Below are 15,005 nucleotides of genomic sequence, written 5' to 3'. Positions count from 1 at the left end.
TGTCACACTCAGTAGTGGACAGGGGCAGATTTACTGCCAGGCAAGACCTTGAGACCTGCTCTCTAAGACAGACGCCCCAGGAGGACTGAGGGTGAGCACTGGAGCCTGGGAGAAGCAGAACAGAGGGTGTGAAAACCCCAGGCTCTTCCAGGTGACACAGTAGGAAAAGGAGGCAGCTCTCCCAGGAAGAGCAGGGAAGGACTCTGTTCCCAGGAAATCCTTGCTATTTTGGCAACTAGTGAGAGGAAAGGGGATGGTGTGAGCCTGACTGCTCCCCAGGTACCTCTACCAAAGCAAAGCCTGCCAAGAAAACTGCCTCCTTGCAGGGACAGCCCCCAGCATTTCCAGGGGAAGCTCTGTGGGGGTGTGACCACTACATCTGCACAGAAGCCCATGTGGGCAGCCTGCTTTACCTCCTGGTCTTTCATTCATTAACAACCCACACAGAGAAAGAGAGGCTTCCATGGGGACTCCCGGATGCCTCAGAGAGGTCCACAACAGCTGTTCGGGACTAAAGGGAACAAAGCCTAAAACAGTTTAGTTTCTGAATCCTAAACAACATTCAAGCTGCAAAGAAAAAAAGAGAAGCACGACAAGAACAAAACCCCAACCCTGTGGTCTGAGGTGGTCACAATAATCACACAGCAAGCAACTATCATTTGGCAATCCACCCAGGCAGCAAAGAACTTTTTGGTCCTGTTTACAGCCAATGTTTTAATGATGTGAGAGAAGTCAGGACTGCCAGGTGTGAAGAGACTTACTTTAAAAAATGAGTATATTCACAGCTAGCAAAGCAACAAAAGCACTCATGAGAGATTTGCTGTGAGCTAGGACACTGTCCCTCAGGGGCCTCAACATGTCATTAGGATTGAAAGTTGAGGTGAGTCCCAGGGAGGAGGCCAGGTGGAGCAAAAGTCAGTCTGGTCAACCTGTGCCCACCAAACTGCATCAAAATGGAGCCCCCTCCGACCCTAGGGGGGGCTCAGTGTTCGTGGCAGCAGTAACAGAAACCAGCCCAGCCTCTCGGAGGCTGCTGGCTCGGAGCTGCTGTGCCATCTAGTGTCTCAGAAAAGGCTCACCTCTCTACTCTCACATCAGACAAAGGTTCTCCCCCGATCCACCCCACCCCTCAAAGAGCACCTGATCACATCTAAAACTGAGCGTTCCCCACCACAATCACTGAACAAAGTCGCATTTTAAAAGCAGGTTTCTCTTGGCAAACAGTGGCATTAAGCACCTTTCCTGCTTTGGTCTTTACGGGGGTGACAGGGGAAAAAAAATGGAGAAGAGATCCTGTAAATCAGCCCCCAGACTGTTCAAACAGTAATGAAAGGGTCCCAAGGACTGAAGGCAATCTGGCTTTCAAGAGTAAAGGGAACACTGTGCCCGAGCAGGAGGAGAGAACTCCCATGCACCTTCATAAGAGTAACCTACAAGGCTGGGGAAGTGAATTGACTCTCTGGCTGCTCTGAGTGGCAGCCGGTGAATGTACCTGGTCTTTACTTGTCCTTCTCCAGATGACACAGGGAGAGATATTAGGCATCCCTGCTTCTTTACAAATCTGCGTGGTGCCACATTGATGTGGATTTGTCGGATCCCGCTGTGGAAAGGCCTAGTTTCTGCAGGGGATGCATTCTGGCAGCAATGTCTAGTTACAGACAAGATAATAAATGGGGATGGATAGGGAAGCAGTTTATACATTAAAGGATGGGAGGGCTCAGGTGATATTGGAAGCTACTGGTAAATACAGTTTTATCAAGGAATTTATCAAGGTCAGAGACAGAGCTTCTCAGTTATTGGAACATGGATAAAATGAGGGATTCACCCAGCCATCAAGCAGCACATTGGCATGGCCCATAGTAAAATATGCAGGTAAGAAGGCAAATATCCCAGTCCTCTAGACCTGTCACCTAGCAGACCTTGCTACAAGGGGAAAACACCCGGAGAAATCAACATTATAAATATCTACATAAGCCATGGTCAAGCTTCGAGGTTTCTAAAAAAAATGCTCTATTTAATTGTGTGTGGGGGGTGGGGGATGCTTTATTTTTGATGCAATGCTTCATCTCAATCCACCTGATTCTCTAACTTTTAAGTCCTTTCTCAAACTTGGACCATTTTCCCACACTGTTAAGATCTTAAGATCTCGCTTCTTCCACTTCCCTTAAAGGAAAGTTTAGTGCAGTTTTGCACTTCCTTGTCTAGCAAAACCAGCAAAGCATGTTTTTTCTTTGCCTCACCTCTCAGGACCCCTGCTTCTTAAGTGTCAGAGACATTCCAGGAACCTGGTGACTGCACATTTAAAGTGTCCTACCCAGCTCCGACTGCTCAGCTCCCTGCCATGCCACCACCCCTCACCTTATCTTTAACCCCAAAAAGGACATTTTAAGTTCCCTTTCTAGTCCTAATAGCAGAGCTTGTGTACACAGGGATCCTTTTCTGCTTTGTGAAGTTAGAAATGAATACAGTCTATAACTGCAATAAAGGGCAAAAGCTTTATGAATATTTGTGAGAAATGAAGTCATCCCTGTCAGGACATGGGATAAGGGTTCCATAATTCATGGCTTCTGAGTGCTAAGTGTTTTTAGGACAATGTGGTTTGATCACATTTAGAAACTGTATATGCCCAGCATTCTTCCAGCAAAAGTGTTTACTACAAGGACACTCAAGAGTTTAACATTAAATCTTTTAAAAGGTACAAGTACAAATATTTTCCTTTAAAACACCTAAGCAACAAGCTGAGAAGAACAAATAAATTTGGATGGAGTCAGATAGTATAACTGCTTGCCTTTGAGGATGAAATATACATATGAGATGGAAAATGCAAATGTTTTTTGAGAAGGTGCTACATGAATGCATTGTTACTTCTTCCTTGCAAAATGTCAATTCTTAATTAATCAGGGACATAGATTGTCCATATTTTGTGGTTATTTCACTGCTTATTCAGTAAATTCACTAGTGAGGACACACTTGAGGCAACCTAGGAGAGAGGAAATAATATTGTCAATGAAAGAAAAAAAGAAGAAATAAAATTGGACTTGGAGTAAGATTTGGATCAGTTCCTGGTTCAGCCACGTATACTGCTGTGTGATGTTGAGAAAGGCACTTGGTGTTGACTAAGCTCAATTTCTTTGTCAGGACATAGTGGATTATCATGAGCCATACTTAATTCACAGAGCTTTTTAGTGGTTCAAAGAGGGGACGGATGTGAGACCACTATATAAACTATACAGTGGTATTCAAATATTAGTGGTTAAGTTTTGTTTGTGGTTCTGGCTAGAGGGTTGCTGTGGAGTAAATTGACTCTTTCCAGAGCTGTGGGTTTTCAGTGTTTTTTATGTGATCTTTAGACTAAATTTTCCAGCAAGTCTTCAAAGGAGCTGTGAAGAGAGGCAGATTAATTATAAGTTGGGTGCCGGATTTGGCAAATAAAAATATTGCATGAAATATACTTATATCAGAACATTGTTTGTTATTCATCTGAAATTCCAATTTAACCGGGCATCCTGTATTTAACCTGGCAACCCTAATTATATGGCAATTAAAACTATAAAGCACTTCATTTCTGTGCAATCAGTTTGACAATGGATTGTAAAACTTTAGACCCATATGGCCCGTTGGATTCTGCTCCTGACGATACATAGTAAAACTCAGGACATAAGACAAAAATAAAAGAATTATAGGTTCCAGAAGCATGTAACTCCCTCAGGAAAGAATAATCTTCATCATCATTTTAACCCATTATGGATTAGCAGCACGCCTGGGAATCTGCCATACTAGAGGACTTTTTTTCCACAGTAGATGGTGAACTCCATTCTGGTCTATATGGTAATAATTTAATGAAATTAGATTAGTCTGTAATAATAATTTTATTTTTTTGAGATGGAGTCTCACTCTGTTGCCCAGGCTGGAGAGCAGTGAGATGATCACGGCTCACTGCAGCCTCCACTTTCTAAGCTCAGGTGATTCTCCCACCTCAGCCTCCTGATAGCTGGGATTACAGGCATGCACCATTACGCCTGGCTGATTTTTGTATTTTTTGTAGAGATGGGTTTTCGCCATGTTGCCCGGGCTGGTCTTGAACTCCTGGGTTCAAGTGATCTGGGTGCCTCAGCCTCCCAAAGTGTTAGTACTATAGGTATGAACCACCACACCCAGCCTTGTAAGAATTATTTTAAATTGGATTTCCATGACACCTTTCCTTTCCAATGCTCAAAGCATAAACCCATGAGTCCATTCTGAAGCCCCTTTGGACGATGGCAGGTTATGGTAGTGTGCAGTAAAGAGCACAGGCTCAAGAGTCAGGCAGATCTGAGTTGAATCCTGAGTCTAGTGCTTTGTGGATAACCATAGGCAAGTGACTCAGCCTAAGCCTCTGTCTCCTTGTCCATAAAATGGGAGTAATGTTAAATAACTACCTCAGAGTTTTGTTGAAGGAATTGAATTAAGTAATTGTTTAGCACAGTGTCTAGCACACAGATGCTCGATAAATGGTGGCTATAGTTAAATTCAGTTGGCACTTGTGTTTTCATTTCCAATCTATTGTGAAGTAGGGAGAGGGCAAGCAGGTATTATTGAATTCCTTTTATACCTTAAGAGACTTGCAATCTGAAGATGTTAGATGATATAATGATAAACTGGTAAGAATAGAACCCAGAGCTCTTGTGCTCAGTAGTATTTTCACTTCATTTACAAGACTCTTGGGTCAAATGCACGTATCTCAAAGGCTGTCATTTCAAACTATAACAAACATAATCTCATAAAACTCAGTATCTGGCTTTCTGTCTTTAGTTGGCCCCTCCAGTCTATTCTCTGGAGATAGCAGAGAAACCAACCTACTACAAATCTGATCACACCACACCTCTCTCTAAAACTCTTCAGTGGTGCCCCATATGACTACAAAATAATACCCAACATACACAGAGGGCATGGCAGATGCCCCCACTGACGTCAGCCTAACTCTCCAGCTGCATCTCCTAGTGCTCCTGTCCGGTCACTCCCTTGGTGTGAAACAGTTTACAGTTCCCTGCGGGAACTTTCCCAGCATCTTTCTGCCCCACCTGTGCCCCTATCCGGCTAGGAGCTCTTCCTTTGTTCTGGGAAGAAGAGTATTAAAATATTATTTTTTTGCTGCTCTTAAGAAGAAAGGTGCTGGGCCCAGTGGCTCATGCCTATAATCCCAATACTTTGGGAGGCTGAGGTGGGAGGATCGCTTGAGTCTGGGAATTCAAGACCAGCCTAGGCAATATAATGAGACCTTGTCTCTATAAAAAACTTAAAAATTAGCTGAGCATGGTGGCATGCACCTGTAGTCCCAACTACTTGGGAGGCTGAGGTGGGAGCACCACTTGAGCTCAGGAGGTGGAGATTGCAGTGAACTGAGATCACCCCACTGCACTCCAGCCTGGGTGACAGAGTGAGACCCTGTCTCAAAAAAAGAAAAAAAAAGGGGCTTGAAAAACAACCTAAACATCCAACGATCACAAACTGAATGCATTAAAGAACATTCAGAGAATACACCTATTTAAAAGCTCCATCCTTAAAGGATATTTAACTTTAAGAGAGAATGCTGTGATATGTTATTAAGTGTATAAAGTTAGGAATTAAAAAATAACTAAAGGGATAGGCACCAAAATGTTAACAGTAATTAACTGAGACATGTGATTGCAGGTATTTTTCTTCTTTTTTAACTCTTGTCAGTGGTTTCCAAATTTTCTCCAATAAAGAGATCGACTTTAGCAATAAAAAGTCATTAAAACCTTGAGGCAATCTTAAACTCTAAACTGTAGATGAGCAGCTAAGTTCATCCTCCCCTCTCCTGAATCTTAATCATAAAGGTAGCAATCCAATGGTTGGTTTCAGGCCATGTGGATATGAGGAATAAGAATAAACTGCTTTCATGGGGAGAGGCAGAGAAATGACCTACTTAATGCAATCATTTATTCAGGTAAATTCTACAAGCTTTCACTTGTGACGCCAAAATCTTTCCAGTAAAGACCAAGGTGAAGGTCGCCATGCAGTGAAGGAAGGATTCGCCGTGACTGTCTTACTTCAGAAGCCTAGGTTCTTTCGGTCGTGCTTTTCTTTTCATCTGATTAACATTTGAGATGAACTTCGTAACTGTGGACATTCTCTTGACACATCCCAGCAGAAATCAAAACCCTAACCACCACCAATTTTAGGCTTGCTAATCTGGAATCCCCTGAAGAAACAAATCCCTCTATAATTACCAGGATTTTAAATTCCACACCCTGGAAAAGAGTTTAGACAAATAAAGATCCTATTAAAACAGACACTGCTAATTAAGACACGATACACAGGCTCTCACGCGCCCTCTAGAGCAAGTGTGTGGAATCGAACAGCAGCGGGGTAGTCTCCACACAGCCTCTGCAGGACAGCCTTGCATTAGGGCAGCCAATTAAGGGATAAACAATACCCTTCCCACCCCCACCCACAGTATTTTGCCTTTATGTCATTTAATCCACCTTAAATTGTTGCCTTTCAACTTTACGCCCTATAGCATATGTTTGATATGAAGCCAATATATCTCACATTTCCATATTTCTTAATGCCTTAGCAGAGTATGGGCAATGAGAAAACAAACAAAAAAACCATTTCCAGGACCTTTGAACATGCTCTCAGTTTTCAGGAGCAAGGTGCTCAGATGGTCTCTTCAAGACAACAATGATACTGGCAATTCTTGACCAACGAAGCTTGTTTTCTTTCTGTTTAAGTAAAATTAAATAGTAACTCCAAAGATTATTAGCAGATCAAAAAAAAAATGGGGTATGTGTGTACGTGCATGTAGAGTTGGACTGTCTGTCTCCTAAAATTAGATTCCTTACTTTTCACTTTCCCATCTCTCAGAGCTCTTATTCCAGCAGAAAGAGTCAAAAGAAGAAATTGCCAGCCCAATTCCAATGTTTACAAAGTTTCAAAAAACCTAGGGAGATGGGAAAAATCCCAAGGGCAACTGAAATATTAATTTATCACATAAAATAAACGAACTCAAGTTTCTGTGTTTCTGACCCAGTTGGAAGATTCCCCAACTTCTAACAATTCTCTTATATATACATATATTTCTCTCTGCTCGGGCCCAAATGACTTTTCTCTTTCTCAACTTACTTAGGCTTCTACTGTTAGGCATTTTCAGAACTGCAGACCTAAATTTTGATTTGGGAAACAGTGTCTACTTAATTGTCCTCCCAACTTTAGGCTGGTCTCTGATAGACCATCCTGAACATTGGAGCCTATGTCTCACTTTACTTGGAAGGAGTGGTTGGAAGGCTTGTACAGCAGAGCGTCCTGTCTCCTTGAAGCCTCTTTTTTATCCACAGTTGGCCTCAAGTTTACAATACTCTGTTTACCTAGTCACTCCAGATCCTTTTACTCATATTTCTGTAACCAAAGTACCTGCTCAAAGAAAGCCAAAATGCACATTTCTACTGGTAAGAGTACCCATTATATCTACTTGCTATAGGGCAACCTCTTGTTTTTAGATTTATAAACAAAGCAAAATCAAAACAATAAGCTTGGAGAGCTCATTCAGTGTTTGATGGCCCTGTCTCAGAGCTACAACAACAGCACCGTCAAACTGTCATCGTTCTGTAGCACTTGCCCCCAAATGCCATCCAGGTCTGCACCTGCGAAACCAGGACGGGCATTGTGAGTCACTCTGTCTGCCACCACATAAAAAGCTAATTTCACATGCAGAATGTATGTGTTTTTTTTCAATACCAATAGCAACAAGAGTGTGCCAAAAAATTTCCCCTGAAGCTCTATTCTGTTTTTTAAACTACAGAACATTCTTTCATAGTTTGACAGTTAAAATGCTGCAGTTAATGTAATAAACAGAGAATTTTTCTAAGTAGCCTGTCAAAACAAGTGACACTTTTTTTTTTTGCTAGCAAGTCTCAGATTCAGAACAATAGGAAGTACATTTCAAAGCAACATCTTCATTATACAATCAAATTCTCAAAGTAATCTTCTCATCAAAGAATATTGTGTTATTTCTTTCCCAGTAATTATCAGAGTTCTGCAACCTCTCTGGCAGTGGTGACTATTATAAAATGCAGCCGTGCTGAGTTTAAAAGTTGGGGGTCCTGCCCTGGTCAGTATGAAGCCAATGCATCTCATGCCTCCACATTTCTTAATGACTTAGCACTTTCGGCAGTAGAAAGTCAACATTTCCAGGACCTCTGAACATGCCCTCAGTTTCCAGGAGTGAAGTGCTTGGTTGGTCCCTTCAAGGACAGTAGTGATACTGGCAATTCTTGATCAACTAAGCTTGTTTTCTTTCCACTTAAATAAAGTAGTAGCTCCAAAGATTATTAGCAGATCAAAAAAAAAAAAAAAAGGGTCTGTTTGTGTATGTACATGTAGAGTTGGAATATCTGTCTCCCAAAATTAGATTCCTTATTTTTCACTTTCCCATCTCTCGGGAGCTGCTATTTCAGCAGAAAGAAAACTGAAGAATTCCAGAAGTGCCAGCCCAATTCCAACGTTTGCAAAGTTTCGAAAAACCTAAGAAGATGGGAAAATCCCAAGGCCACCTGAAATCATGTATCTTGGAATATTTGTAAAACCTGTACTTTAACAACTAGCGATAGAATGGAAGAGTGTCAGTTTTGGAATGTAATATTCTGTGAAGAATCTGGGCTGCCAGGGATCATGCAATTCAATGGTGTATAGAAAATAAAAGGAAGCACAAGCAGCGACTCCCATTTCTCCCAAGGTGACTCATGAAAACAAGCTCTCACGTCTCTTGAGAAGGGTAAATCAAACAATTAGCATGAATGTTCCTAGCATACAGCAGGCACTCAATTGATGATTGTTGGATCTTAATCTAATTTGGGGATTCCTCTCCCATTGAATTATAAACTCCCCAAGGGCAGGAGCCATTTTATTACTTTTTTCTTTAAATGTCTTTGGTAGATGCTCAAAAACATTTGTGAATCAGATGGCATTTTTGCCTCCCTTGAAGCAAGTAAGAGCTGAGGGAACATTAGCTGGGACTGTGTATTCACACTTCCATTCATTCATTCATTCATTCACTCACTCAGCAAAGGTTTACTGATGGCTTATGTGGTGTAATGCACAGAGCTAGGGATACGGCCTTACTAAGTTCCACACCAGGTTAAACCCTCCTCCACATTAGGCTGTGCCAACACACACTACATCTTCCTCCATAGCATGTAATGCAGCTGTGATTAAATGATTGCTTGCATAAGTAGTTGCTTAATCCTCTGCCCTAGACAGAAAACTCCAAGGAGGAGAAGCCTTCTTGTTCAATGTTTACCTTAATGCCTTAGCACCTAACATAGTATCTAGAACAATGTAGGTGCTCAATAAACGAACAAATGTAGTAAAATGAGATCTGTCTTTGCCTTTAAGAAACTCATAGTTGACTGCAATATTTCTCCACACGGGCATTGTTCTCAGGACAGCTCTTTATTGTGTTGGGTTCCTAGGTACTGCAGTGTGTTTGGCAGCCCTTGGTCCTAGCCACTGCCCAGTGAGTGCTAGCAGTGGGCCCCCTCCTGTGCTTTGACAACAGCCCTTAGGGGGCTGTCCCACCTTGATTCAGAACCACTGCATATGTTGGCTTGGATGCAGGTGGCAGCAAGGAGGACAGCAAAAAGGGGATGGACCCAGGAAATGATGGGGAAATATGCAGGAGGGACAGTGGGACAAGAGGGGACAAGAAAGAAAACATGGCTTAAAATGGTGGTATTCATCTGAGTTCCCCAGGCCCCAGGGATTCTCTTGTGCCCCCTCAGCCATGCTCTCCTATGATCCTTCAGGGCAGAGAAAGCATACATTGGCTGGGCAGGTTTCTTGGACCCCACTCCTGCTTATGTCAGTGAAGCTCTAGCTTTGTTTGATGTTTTGGATTTTCCTGTTCATCTTTTTATGTGAAGAAAGGGTTTTGAGGCTTACAGAGCTGAAGAGTGTGGTTCTAGAGTTAAGGATGATGGTATCTGCTGGGATGAGGGGAGGCCTTTGGAACACATGGTGTGGGAGAGTCAGACCCATGAGAAAGTTTTGACAAAGGGGACAACCCTGAGTAAGGGCAAGTCAAAGAATCCTGGGGAAAGGAAATTAAAGTGCCTTCAGAGAGGCTACTGTGGGTTGGTCTGAGGGGCAGCCTCTGGGGAGGCTGGCCTGAGGGACACCTCACTCTTGGAAAGCACCCAGCAGACACCCAGGACATGTAACATGTAATGCCCTTGTCTAATACAAGACTAATACACCAAGGTCGGCCAAACATGACTCAGAGCTGACATCCACAGCTGGCCGACGCTGGCTGTGGGGCAGAGGGCGTCTTCATTTCCAGCCGAAAAACACAAGCCTGTGTGGTGGTTTCGGATGCAAGGGCCAAGTCACCGCTTACTGAAAAGGTTTCCCTGAGGATCAGGACCACATGTATGCTTCTTTATATGCCCCATAGCAATTAGTGGAGTGCCCTGCATCAAACGGGGGCTTAATAATACATTCTTCCTGAGTGGATCTGATTAAACATTTCAGAGTCCACAACTGCAGGGGGTGGCCTGCTCCTGAAGGTAAGGTGGGTTCAGCTGAGACAGAAGGGAGAGACTGCCTCAGTGGCTCAATGGGGGCCTTGACAGGGGTAATGCAGTTGTGGTGTGCTCAGAAGAATGAGCTTTAAGCTGAAGAACAGAAGCCTCAGAGGTGGGTAAGAGCATGTGCTGAATGAGTGAAGGAACAAATGAATGCAGGCCTAGGCATGAAGGCTATGGTCCTGATGACCTCTGTCCTGTTGCATTAGGGAGATAGGTGCTGCCACAGGCTGGCATAGAAACAGAGCAGTTTCTGTTTGTCATTGACCAAAGGTCATTTAATATGGGGACTCAGTTTTGACAGCCGGAGCCAACTACTGACAACCTCTACAGCTTTAACTCATGCAAATGGAAAATGGAGCCATCTGGATCAAACACAAAAATTAAAATAACAGAGACAAGCACTGCTGTGGCACCCTTCAGCTGCTCCCTTTTGTTCCATGGGGGATGGCCAGGGCTTTTGAGAGCAGCCTTGTGTCTCTCCTCATGGTACGTCTACGCACTAGGCGGCCTCGGGACCTGGAGGGGTGAGCCACGAGCTCTCACTCACGGTTTGCGGAGGATCATCCTCATGTGGGCGTCGGGGCCCATCTGTGACAGTAGCAGCATGGTGTCCTGGAGCTCCTCATCACACTCCTTCTTCTCCTCCTCAGTAGGCAAAGGGGCATCCTCGTGCTCGTCATCCAGAAATCGATAGAATAAATATTTGTCTTGGAAATGGTGCTCCTGGTCCACTATGGGAAACATGGAAGCACGTGTCAGCTGCAGCACCTCGGCCTCACAGCTCCGTTTACTAGAAACAAATGCAGAGTGTCAGGCAGGAGGGCCAAGTGGCAGCAAAGCCGGGAGCCTCCTCGCCCTTCTCACTCTGCCCTGCCCAGACTGTGCAGCTGGAAGACATGACCTCGGGGCTGCAGTCATGCACACCACAGCCCTCTCTGACCCACCCATCTCCTCGGCCTCTGTGGGACTCCCTTTGAGGACCTGCCAGCATTTCTCAGATGAACACTTTGACCTGCAGAAATCGTCTTCCTGATATTTTCTAGGATGTGGGACCTGTGTCCCAAACAGGAAAGGAACCAACTGCCAGGTCATGTTCTGTCACAGCTTTGGAAAGTACAGGCTTTGAAAACAATCTGCCTTGTCAGGATCAGAATTTATGTTATTCTTTCTATATGTACTGTTTATCAACTGTACTGTCTGCACTCTGGAAAAAAATGTTAGTATAAAATTAGTTGTCTGAACAAAGCTGACCAGACCAGGTTTCTAGATCATATACTGCTAGAAGGATTTTGTGGTAAATTTCTTCCAAATCTGATGTCTTAAAGTTTTTTCCTCTTGTTCCTTTAAACAGGATTTAAATCTTGGTAGGACAAAGACAATGAACGTGGCTCAGAATCCCTCATGTACATGTCTTAGAGCCTTGAGCCCCTTTTCAGGATGGAGCATCAATACTCTCAAAAGGTAAAGACAAGCAGTAGATCCCTTGCTGCTCAAAGGGTGATTCCTGGAGGAGTAGCAGCAGCAGCATCTGGGAACTTGTTGGAAATACAGACTCTTGAGTCCATTCCAGACGAGCTACATCAGAATCTGCACTTTAACAAGAGTCCCAGGTGACATGTACGCACATTAAAGTATGAGAAACGCTGGCAAAACCATTACTAGATTCCCAGGTGTTGGTAAATGAAATGAATGTTTTTAATATTTTGTCTGTTTGGAAGTGTCTTAAACAATGGCATAAGAGTTTGGCCAGAGTTACACACCAGTCCTGAAGAGCTACTCTGTTCAATTATAGCCCCTGCAGTTATCAAGAGCCACAATTGCAGAGCACATTCTTGATTTTAAATATGGTCATCCTGTGGGTATACAAATTGGCTCTCCCAGACAGCGGCACAGTTAAAAGGCAGCTTCCGAATTCATTACTTACTTTCATGTCATCAGCCCAGCCACACACTTCACTGCTCTTCATTCTGCCCCTGCATCAGGATTGCTATGCACTGCTCAGAGTATAATCACACTATCAATGAACCGTGAATGCAAACTAATAAACATAATTGGAACTGATGCACTCGGGCTGCAATTTCATTTTCCTTTCATACATTCTTCCAAGTTAGGAAGGTACAATGGTGGAACATAGCAATCAATAGCATCTACTTGCTGCATTTGTATTGCTAAATGAAGATGCTAGCTCTGCAGGTCCCTAAAGGGATCGTAATTCTTTCTTGCCCATTCAAGAGTTCAGCAACTACTTACCCAGGGAAATGCACTTAGCATTTCTTGAGAGGTTTCCAGGGACTGGGGCTCATCTTACCGTGGTTGAGAACACCATCTTCTAACAGGACTTGCCACATGCCAACAGCTTGAGTCCGGGAGTGAACACATGGTGTCTGCTGCATCATCCAGTCCACCAGCTCAGTTCCCACACAGCATTGTCTAAGGAGAGGTGAGACATAAAGGGTGGGGAAGTCACCCCTTTTCAGATAGAGGATGGGAGATGGCTTTTGAGAGGAAAACCTACCAAAGGGCTTAATGGTCTCCTACCAGAAGAGGTCTCATGGCAAACAAAGCACCACACGTGGTAGCTTCAGGTTCTCAAATGTTAATACAAGCCAAAAAAGCCACTCAGCTCATGAGAGAACTTTAAAGCAAGGCTGGTTAAATGAAAGCATTACAACTTGTAGCACCAGGGGAGACCAGGGGGCCCCTAGAGGGGGAGATTGTCTGGCAAGCTAATCAGAGGAACAGAAACTCTGTCCTAGTGAGCCGGTCCCAGAAAATCTCAGTGCAAGATGGAGGCAAAGCGAAATACATACTGACTCTCTCCACCTGAGTCTCGTGCCGAATGAGTTAATGTTTATGAGGCACTCAGAGGTGCTATGAAAGGCACCGTATAAGTGCAAAATTATATAGCACTTTATATTTTCAAGTAATACTACTGATCTTCCTTGGAGGGGTGTTGGGAGAAACAAGCAATTAGCGATGCAAATCTCTTTGAAAAAGTTCTGTGTAATGAGCATTAGCACTTCTCCAGAGCCTGTCATCTGAAGAGCTCCACATGCTTTCTGGCTTCCTGTATATTCACACATTAGTCCCCAAGATGCCCTTCTGTGGTGAGTTGGTCTGGATAAGCAAACTGCATACATTAGTTAGGAAATGCATAAGTATATACACTCACATATTTGGGAATACCGAAATTCCCCATGGGGTGAGAGAAGGGGGCAGGTATCCACAACATGATGGTTCAAGAGAGGAAATAGAATCTGAAGTCCTAGTGATGGCTCAATCCCAAGGGATGATGGAACAAGGCAGGGAGTCACAGAGCAGCCGGCTGCCTGAAGCTGGGACTGAATCACTGGTGGCCTCCCCTCTCATGCTAAGGACAGCACCACCTCTGGGGCATGGGCTAGGGAGCTCCTCTCTAGTTGACATTGGAGGAGACTCATGGTTCTGTGCCACTTTGGGAACAATCTTGAAGTGGCGGGAGACATGAGATACAGAACTAGGTCTGCTACTTAGCTATATGACTTTGGCCACATGGTTTCAACTCTCTGGTTCTCACTTTCTTTGCCGTAAAAAAAAAAAAAAAAAAAAATAGGAGGAGCAAATGATGGCCTCTAAAGCCTTTTCCAGTTGTAATAATTTTAATCCTAGACCTCTGAAATCTATCAGAGGAATTGTGGGATTCCTTGATTTGGGGTTGACCCTGACTTCAGAATATTTCACAGGGAGGGTGTACTGAGAAGGCCATTATATTTCCAGGACTGCCCTTATTACAGTCTATACCCACATATTAGAGCTTCAGTAGGCACAGTCACCTACTTATAAATCATTCTGAACCAAACATAAGACCTTCCATTATATTTCTTTCCTAATTTGCGAATTGATTAATCGTAAAAATCATGTAAAAATACATAAAATCAATTTCATTTGGCTTTTAATTCAGTGATTACCTTTACAAAAAAAGAGTACACAGACTCGAGATGATCCCAGAGCATCTGATGAGTCCTTACAAAGGGTTTAAGAATCTTGCAGTCAGAATACTGAACAAAGACACACAGTTGTGCTACTTGTAGCTGATGGAATCACAGGTATCCTTTCCATTAATGATCCCTAGACGATTTAGAATTGACAGCAGACCGCTAGTATAGTTATTTTGGGGGGTTATGCTGCACCAGGAGAGGCTTCAGCCCCTGAATACTGTGGCAATAATATAATGGAGTGAGAAGCAGGAGGGAGAGAGAGGATGGAACTGGAAAGTATAAGATCTGGGACAAGGAACTCAGACTGTCCTGCAGAAAAAAGAAATCATGCTTCTGGCTTCCAGTTGAGTCCTGTGGTTATTCCCAATAGGTCATTAATTTGTGTCACAGGGCATGGAACAGACATAACACCTATATTTCAGGGGTTTAAAATCTTAGTACAATG

At 43.5% G+C, this 15,005-nt stretch overlaps 1 protein-coding gene across 6 annotated transcripts in view; it reads right to left on the bottom strand.

Moving 5' to 3' along the window:
• The window catches only part of RAPGEF4 (Rap guanine nucleotide exchange factor 4), a 317,379-nt gene that overhangs the window by 74,206 nt on the left and 228,168 nt on the right, over positions 1-15,005 (bottom strand). For all 6 annotated transcript variants that reach the window (XM_034954511.3, XM_034954513.3, XM_034954512.3 and 3 more), the window contains 2 exons: positions 12,892-13,013; positions 11,131-11,314 (listed from right to left, as the gene is read on the bottom strand). In XM_034954511.3, coding sequence (XP_034810402.1) covers positions 11,131-11,314; positions 12,892-13,013 — 306 coding nt within the window. The remainder of the gene's footprint in view (positions 1-11,130; positions 11,315-12,891; positions 13,014-15,005) is intronic.

This window comes from Pan paniscus, chromosome 13, assembly GCF_029289425.2.
Source record: "Pan paniscus chromosome 13, NHGRI_mPanPan1-v2.0_pri, whole genome shotgun sequence".
NCBI classification, from domain to species: Eukaryota; Metazoa; Chordata; class Mammalia; order Primates; family Hominidae; genus Pan; species Pan paniscus.
This window is presented reverse-complemented; position numbering and strand designations above follow the sequence as displayed.